Source organism: Lactuca serriola, chromosome 8, assembly GCF_051521515.1.
Source record: "Lactuca serriola cultivar US96UC23 chromosome 8, Lser_US96UC23_V15, whole genome shotgun sequence".
Lineage (NCBI taxonomy): Eukaryota > Viridiplantae > Streptophyta > Magnoliopsida > Asterales > Asteraceae > Lactuca > Lactuca serriola.
Genome location: NC_136415.1, coordinates 37,218,575 through 37,227,890, shown reverse-complemented (window position 1 = coordinate 37,227,890; position 9,316 = coordinate 37,218,575). Strand labels below are relative to the sequence as shown.

General features: G+C 40.2%; 1 protein-coding gene across 1 annotated transcript; it reads right to left on the bottom strand.

Annotated features, from left to right (window-relative positions):
• Positions 1 to 363: 363 nt before the first annotated feature.
• LOC145069652 (neutral ceramidase 2-like) lies at positions 364 to 3,182 on the bottom strand. Its single transcript, XM_079016606.1, has 8 exons — positions 2,953 to 3,182; positions 2,633 to 2,841; positions 2,238 to 2,528; positions 1,643 to 2,163; positions 1,432 to 1,557; positions 1,289 to 1,352; positions 1,042 to 1,211; positions 364 to 918 (listed from the first exon to the last, which is right to left on the bottom strand). Exons 1-8 carry the CDS (start codon positions 3,126 to 3,128, stop codon positions 364 to 366), a joined length of 2,112 nt encoding a protein of 703 aa, XP_078872732.1. The 5' UTR covers positions 3,129 to 3,182.
• Between the last annotated feature and the right edge of the window lie 6,134 nt (positions 3,183 to 9,316).

The following is a 9,316-nucleotide window of genomic DNA, read 5'->3' as shown; positions in this document are numbered from 1 at the left end:
GTTTGATAAGGTAGAAAACAATATACAAACTGACTCAAACACCACCAATTGGATGTGTTTTTTCTTGATTCTCCGTGAAACGTACATTGTATAGAGGTGAAGAAGGGAGATAATTGTGTCATTAACCTATCTAACTAATGGGATTTAGGACCTATTCATACCAATTGGATCCTCCCTTTTTTACATACTAGGTCTCTTGACTATGTTAAAGTCACAAACCCACAAAAACATATGTTATCATTGTGGACAATGTGATGCAAGATTCTCTTGTATCAAGCAAGAGTTATGCTCCAAACAATCGACCCTTCGTTGATGTCTATTTATTCGGTAAACTGTTGAGTATTATAGCTTGAACCACTTCATTTACGATACTGTAAATGCACTAGATGCGCCTGTAAAGTACTCTATAGCAGAACCGATAGTTTTCTTAGACGAACCAAAATGCCTAAATCTATAAACCCCATTACTAACTGTATCAGGCACTTCCCATTCAAGAGTAGCCAAACCATAACTACTATCATCATATACATTCCACTTGAAAATCAAGCTAAAATCATCATCATCATAGGCTGCGACCCACCTCTTTCCTTGAAGCATCTCAACTACAGCATACGTGCCTTCGCTCAATAGGTCGTATCTCGGGTTTGGACTCCAAAAGGCAGCACTTGGTTTGTCTCCTTTACTAAAGAAGCCACTTTTTGGTATGGAAACATCGTCTTTCATGTCACCAAACTCTATGCCAGGTGGCGGTGATTCGCCGAAAGGATCTGGTAGGAGCTTCAATTGGACGGAGGAGAGATCTGGAGGAGATGGCCCTTTGTTAACAATCTTATGCCCTTTTGCAATTGACTCTGCTAATTTGTTGAATTCTTGGATGTATGCCAATAGAGTATGAGGACCATATAGTGTTGATGCAGCCTGTAGTTAATGGTCAAATATTAACAACTTCCAACTTGATATAAACACCATGAACATTGTTTGACCCTATAGGTCAAAGGAAAAGTCCAACTAAGAAGCTATTCTCTTAAACACTTTAATTACCTCGTATCTTTGTTGTTTATATTCTTCGGGAGTCGCTATGTATTGCGAGTATGTGTTGGTCAAGCCTGCTATTACAATATGTGTATCGTTGTCAAATTCACCACCGCTGTTACTTATGAGTGTCTGCTTCACCGATTCACGTAGTCTTCGACCTGACATGGTTGTGAACTCTGCAAAACCGTGGAAAATTAACTTCAATTCTTTAGAATTTTTTACGTTAATAGTTTGAGAAATAGAACGAACGAACCTCCAGGAACCGATAATATGACTAGTTTCCCGATTCTCAGGATTTGAATGGGAACAATTGCTGGCTGCATTAAACATAAATCACAACTTAATTTGTTTAGATTAGTTTAAATAAGAGAAAGAGGGGAAAACAATCAAGATTACCGCCCATGCATAAGGGAAAAACATCTCTCCGGTGGAAAGAAGAACTGGCTTCGGCTTTTGACAATCGACTTGATAATCGCTTGGTTTTTTCAGATGATCTCTAACAAGTTTCCAGAACTCGTTAATCTGCATTCACCAATTAGTCTTTATTATTTCACTATGTAATATTCCTAATATTTGTCGCCATAAAAACTAAGGAGGGCAACCTGACCTTTGTATCACCTTGTTGGAACCCAAAAGCACCAGGGCCATCAGTAGTTCCGGCAGCAAAGCCTGGGCCTAACGCCGCCGGACATGTCATGCCGCTCCGGCCACCGGCTAATGACACTTTGATATTTGTGAAGTTTAAGTAAACATGGCGGTAGTCGATTTTTCCGGTTAACTGTTGTTTAGCTGAGGTGAATAGCTCAACTGCTTTAAGAAATTGTCTCTCCGCTATGATTTTCGTACTCTTTATTTCATCTGGGTACCCAGGACCCCGGCCAATGCAAAGCTGGTCGTCGCCATGGCAGGAGGAGTGATTGAAATCGCAAGGTAAGCCAGTATCGGTGCAAAAAGCTCCCAACACATTCGGACTCACGTCTCCTACATTCGACTGACAAAACGCTCCAACAAATTTAGACCCATCGGCGTTCTTCCTCACTTTAAACCCTTGACTCGTCGTCTTTCCGCAAGGTTGACCTCCGGTGGCTTTAATGGCTGTTGCTTTCTCCATCAAGACATTGATACCATCTGTTCCATATTCAATAAGATCACATCAGTTACCCAAAACCCTAGGAACAACTCTATTCAATGATTGGTTTTACCTTGTGCATCAAAGGTGGTGGAGTTTGTGGCTGTTGAAGTGAACCAATCTTCAAAGAACCTAGCAGCAGCACCCTTGTTGTCACCACTAATGAGTGTGTTGTCTTTGCTCATAGAGGTTCCATGAGTTGCAAACCAGTTGAAAGCTCCGATGCTTTTTTGACTTGTGCCATCGACGAACTTCAAAAGCGTCATTAGGGTATCAACATCTCGTGGATATCGAGACCTTTCATCAGGAGGGTTAAACAGATACGCACTTGGACTCCGATTCACTCCCGCATTATCCAAATCCCCTACAAAAATGTCATGAAGTTTTCCATATCAGTGTAAGATATATATAACTCGAAGCCGGAAGTAATTTGATGAAACTTGAAAGTTTCATCATGTGTAAACGCACCTGTGTTGATGAAGATGGAGCCAGATTTGAGATTTTGATGAGCTTGAACAATGCTCATTTCAATGGCGGTAACAATGGCGTCAAAAGACTGAGGTATGAAGCCAAGTGAAGTTACAGAGTAAATTACGTACTGCATGTAACCTCCTGGACCAGCATGAGTGTGAGTCCCACTTATGGCAACATTATCTTCAGTGTACAAGTTCCCAAATCTACGATTGTGTAAAGAATCCAATACTAATTTTGGTGAAGAAATTGATAGATTAAAGAATTAAGGGCGCCGTTAAGTGTTACAAATTATAGTAGTAAAATTTTTTAATTACCTTTTGGATAACCTCTCGAGGACTTTGATGGTGACAAGTTGAGACGCCATTCCAGCGTCAAGATTGACGAAAGCAATTCTAGGGCCTTCGGAGCTCTCAGCTACAATGAAAGCTCGTGCTCTTAGCCGGAAATGGATTCCGGTGGTGCTTTGATCAAGATTTGCATACCCCATCATGTTGACTCCGGCAGCTGGACCTGTGCTGTCATAGCTTCCAACTCCAATCAAGTAATTGGAGATTGCCGGAGATGGGAAGACATATACGAGTAGAGTGAAAAGTAAGAAAACAATATGATTTGGATACATATCTGACTGATGTTTGTTGTATTTGATGAAATCTATGATGGAATATATAGAAGGAGTTGGTTATGGTTTTCATCGGATGATATCTCTTAGGTTAAAACGAGTCTGTTAGGATTGAGGTGTGTGTTTTGTCTTATAATTGTAGGCACTCTTGCTGTCTTTACGGCGTACTTTGATTTGCTTAAACTCCACACACTATTTAATTATGTTTCTTTTTAATTAAATATGAATTCTGAAATGTTTTTATTTTAAATTTGTTACTATATATTTATTTAGAAACATGTTAACACTACTAGAAAAAAAACATTTTATGACACGCATTGTTTGTGTGTCATAAGATTGCGACACACATTGTGTACCGCTATAAATCATTACAAGATTAACGGGATGAGATATAATGGCGACACCATTGGCGGTGACACCCAGCCGCTACCATCGACCCCAATCCACGTGAAACCCTGATACTACACCTAACCGTCGATTTTGTGCCTAATCCAACGGCCGGAACCCGACAGGCTGGAATACGATATTACGACACCAATACCGACGACATGTGTTGCCACTAATACATGAAGAAAAAAAAATACCACCAACAATTCCCTCCAAAAGCCAACTTCGCAATGGAACACCAGGTGCTACCAATGGTCGTCGCAGATCATACCCTTACCTCCTCATTCTTTTCGTCTTTTGCGTTTCCTTTTCTCTCTAACAAACTCCGACGACCATTAATCTCTATCATCAATGATTTTCACCGAAAAAGGCCATAATTAACCACCTCCACTACTAACGACGAGGTAGCTCATCACCAGCGACCACCACAATTCTGAACACAGGTGAATTTTTCTCCTCCATTTTTTTTTCTCTTTTTCTTTTAGTTTTCTCTTCTCCCCACCAGCGAAACTCGCATATTTTGTTGGTTTGTTGTACTTTGCCGAGATTTCCATCCAGCGACTGGTGACGAGATAGCTCATCACCGGTGACCACCACACTTCCGACATTTCCGGGGACAGGTGGAAATCTGACATTCTCCTCCGTTTTTTTGTTCTCTTTTTCTTTTCATTTTCTCTTCTCCCCACTGACGAAAATCGTCTATCTTGTTTGTTTCTTGTACATTGCCATAATTTCTAGCTTATTGTCGAAAAATCGGTTCTACTGTCGGAAACCGCCCCCACCACCCTTCTCTATCGGATTACACCACCACAGGTTATATATAATCTATTTCTTTTATTTTTTATATGTATAATATATATTTTCTATATATATATATATATATATATATATATATATATATATATATATATATATATGTGTGTGTGTGTGTGTGTGTATTATGTGTATCATTATAACATCTTGTTTTGAGGTACTTTCACTTTTGACCCTTATATTGAGATTATTACATTTTGGTCCTTAAAATGTAAGAATTGTGGCTGGGAGGGGCTAATATTGTCGTTTTGGAATAGTGGGGCGGAGCCACGTACGTTGGGCATATGGGGTGAAGTCCCGAAGCCTAATATTTAGGGTTTGGACCCCATTTATTCTTCATTAACTCTCAAACCTGGTTCCTTTCATCAGCCTCCATCCTCTCAAAATGTTTTTGCAAACCCTAATCTACCTTGTGAGCATTTTTTAGCTTGTGTGTGTCTGTGTTTTGTGCCTTTGAAGATGAAAAAATGAAGTAGAGACCATCTTGGAGGAGTTAAACACCTTAGATCCATAATCACATCATCATTTGACATTACTTGGAGGTATAAAGTTATGAACTTTGTGAAGTTATACTTATATCTTGTTTTGGGCTTGATCTTATGTTATTTTGGTCCCATATGCTTGATATTATGAGTGGTGGTTACTCTAATCCATTTGAGTTGTCCTTTCAGTGGTTTTGGAGCCTCTTGAGTCGTAAAAATGTAATCTTGGACAATATTTTCTTCTCATGCATGACCTAAGTTGTTTTAATGGATTAAGAGGTTAGGATCTTTGGTGTTGCGCACCAAATGGCCATGCAAGACCATAAAGTTGGAAACTATAGACCCTAAAGTTGGAAACTTTATGGTCAAGGACATCATTTTGGACTTGGATACGGAAAATGGACTTAAGGGCTTAAGGATTAAGTTCTTAATGAGTTCGGTTGGTAGCCAGCTACGTATGTTGGGCGTACAAGGCGTACGTGGTCAACAGGCTTATGCCTGGTCAACCAATGTGTACGTCGGGCGTACTCAGCTGGGTTGACTCGGTTGAATTTGTGGAATTTTGACTTTTACCTTATTTTGACCAAGTTTGACCTAGGTGTATTTTGGGTATTTCATATTGTGTTTGAGAATTGGTCATTTAGATGGATAGGTGACGGTTAGAGTTGAGATTAGGAGTTGGGGCCTCATAAGCTATTGTTCATATTAAGAGGTGAGTCTTCCTCATTGTACTTACGGGTCGAAGGCACCAAGGCCGACCCATTGGATTGATATCCTGTTATACATTAATTTATGATTTGCTAAGTATGGGATAGACCTATATGATTATATGATAGTTGTTGATATATGTAGACTGGTAGATCTGTAGGATTGCATGTGATTTCTAGCTACATGGTTATCTATATGTTGATTTTGTTTATTATCTGTTATATGTCGGCATATTGTGTTAGGTTGAGACTTTACTTCTTTGTGTGTGAGTCAACAGACTGGGGGTACTCCATTTCAATGTCTAAGTTGACCTGTTGTATGGCATTCCAGTCCGGTGACTTCAAATTACCACACTGTTATTTGATATTATGATATGTTAGAACATCTTGCTAATAATAGGCTAGGGATCTTCAGAAATTGCATGATAAAATTGTCTGATTATATGATGCATGATAGCCTAGGGTTCTTTCTTATATAAAATTGACATCATTACTGTAGTGCTTAGTGTATACATCAAAATTGTGCATTACTAAGATTTTATAGCCTGAGAATGTTTGATTTAACTTTATTTCCTGTTCCTTGTTTGGTTGTGGGCTTAGAGTAGAATTAAGTATTAGACTGTCTATAGGATCCGGTGTTATGTCTGATTAGCATACACGAGTGTTGCAGGGTTGGTGTAAGTTTCATGGATGAGTTATGTGGAGTTAGCCGACCCGTTGAGGGATGTCTAACCTTTCTATAGGAAGTGAGAATAGGGTGTATGCGTATTCCAATGAGTGTTGTTAGGGTTTTTGTGATGATCTTCTGAGAAAAATATAGGTAGGTGTGGAAGGTAGTATGAGCCCGTACTACTGGAAGCACAGGACCTGTACACATAACAGGGAAATCACAACCCCCTATGGTTTTGTTGGGGGAATAGTTCCTATGGTATGATATATGTTTTATCTGATATATTTCTCTAGTTTATTTTCAGTATGGTGGTTACGAGGCGATTTGAGTCAGGAGTCGGAGCAGGTGGCCAGGATGGGCCAGGATTGACTAAGGACCCGTTTAGGGAGATAATTCATGAGGAGGTTGTTTTTATTGTCTGGGGGGCAGATAGCAAAGTTGTTTAGGTCTATCAAGAACGCCATGATAGAGTTCTTTGATAACCGTTACGCTGCACTTTCATAGGCTACTGCTTCTGCAGTCATCGCTGTGACATAGATTGGAGTTAGAAGAGCTTTTCAGTACTAGGAATTCGATAATACAAATCCCCCGGTGTTTGACGGGGTTCAAGATTTGATCATTGCCATGAGGTCGCTGTCAGATGTTGAGGGATGTTTCTTTACTTGCTCTTGCCCAACTGACCAAAGGGTCAAGTGTGCTCTGAACCTTCTTAGGTCCGAGGCGAAGGAATGGTGGAGACTGATTACTAGTTCATACGCTCCAAAGCAAAGGGTTGCAGTATCATGGGAGCAGTTCTTTGAGATGTTCCGCTCGAGACATGTTCCATTGGTGGAGCGGGAGAAGCTAGCTTAGGAGTACTTGGATATGAGATAAGGTAATGAGTCAGTGACAAAGATCACCAAGATGTTGGTACATGGAGCAATGTTTTGCCCTGAGTTTGCTGCTTCTGAGCAAGCTCAGATGACCCGATGTAACGCCCGTAGATCAGGGCTAGTCAATTTAGAGACGATAAGCATCTAAAATGACTTTTTTTATGGAAGATTATTTAGAATGATTAATCTTAACCAAGTTGTAGTATATGTCACAAGGTTTCCGTGCATATAAAGAACGCCAAAATCCGAGTTATAACGAAGAAGTTATGACCTATCGAAGTTTTGCGACAGAACCGACATGACCTAGCGCGACCCAGCGCGACGTAAATAGTGAATTTAAGGTTGATAGATATCTATCCTTAGTGATATAAATGAGAATTGAAGATCTCATCGATAGTCGTGCAACGACGGAAAGACAGACGAAAACGGACGTCAGACGAAGGAGTTATGAGTTTATAACGAAGTTTTCCTGTCCCAGCCTACTAAAAATAATATATAAGTAATATAATTATAATATATTAAAAATAAATTCAAAATTAGCCAATGGAGTCTAAACGAGAGTTGTAGAGCATAATCTCACCTTCGCAGAGATATAAAGAACGTCGAAAACGGAGTTCGTATGCGAAAGTTATGAATTTCTGAAGTTCGGGGCGCGAAACCTCAAAACTGTCAGAGACCACGACGTGGGAAGCAGTGCCACGACGTGGCAAGTCTCCTGACACCTCCGGGAGTCCCCCAGATGCAACTTGCGATGACGTATGCAGTGACGACCAAGCCCACGACGTGGAAAAAGGATCCCACGACGTGGCAAGGGCCAAATTTGCCCTATAAATAGATTTGAAGGGCCAGCCGACTATGGTTGCTCCATCCCTTCTCTCCCACTCCCGATACACCCTCTAAGCCCTATTTTAACCCCCCCCCCCCCCCGAAGCCCCGGTATCAACCCCGAGACCCGAAGCAAGTCCCGAAGCCCGAAGATCCCGAGAAGAAAAGAGTTTCTGAGCCGAAGCTCTGCCCGCGAGAAGCCCGGTGTGCGAAGTGATCCCGGTTTTACCGAAGCATACTACTTCTGCAAGTCGTAGTGCTGTTTGATCATCTTCTGATCAAGTGAGTGTATAGTTACTTTCATCTTAAACATAAATATGAAGTATTTTATAAAATACGTGCTATGTGTATATATATTGTTGTTTATACGTGTGAGTGTATAGCTACTTTCTTCTAACACATAAATATAAAGTATTAGCTATGAAATACGTGCTATGTGTTATATACTATTTATCTATTTGAAATAGGCATGAAATTGATGTTTTATACAAGTGTTAAATGATTTAAACTGTGTAAGTATTTATATCTACAAAAATGTTGGGTAGAACAAGGGTAGATGGGATAGTTGGTGACTATGGAGTTAGCACCTACCGTTAGATAAACCCTGGCGACTATGCGACTTAGTGCCTATCAAGTAAACCTTGGTGACGATGTGACTTCGTGCCTATTGAGTAATCCTTGGTGACGATGCGACTTCATGCCTATTAAGTAAACCCTGGCGACTATGTGACTTAGTGCCTATCGAGTAAACCTTGGTGACGATGTGACTTCGTGCCTATTAAGTAAACCCTGGCGACTATGTGACTTAGTGCCTATCGAGTAAACCTTGGTGACGATGTGACTTCGTGCCTATTGTATAAACCTTGGTGACTATGGAGTTAGTGCCTACTGTTAAGTGAACCTTGGCGACTATAGAGTTAGCGCTGCTTGAGTAAAAACCGGCGACTATGGAGTTAGCGTCTGATAACTATGGATTTAGTACCTGATAGATAAACTTTGGTAGCAATGGACTTCGTGCCAATTCCTTAGGTCAATCCTTAGGAATGAATGAATAAAGGATAGTTGATTCTTAGGGTAAAACCTTAAGAGTAAATAATATAATGGGGATGGGTAATTGGGTTGTTTGTTTAATGATTGAATATAATAATTGTATTATTATGGGTTGAAAACCCTATATGCTCACGAGGCTCCCAAGCCTGACCCACTCAGTTTTCTTTGCATTACAGGTAATGACACAAGAGTATAAGTTGGTGGACTTGACGAGAGGTTTTGGATTATAGATCAGTAGTTATAAATAACTGTT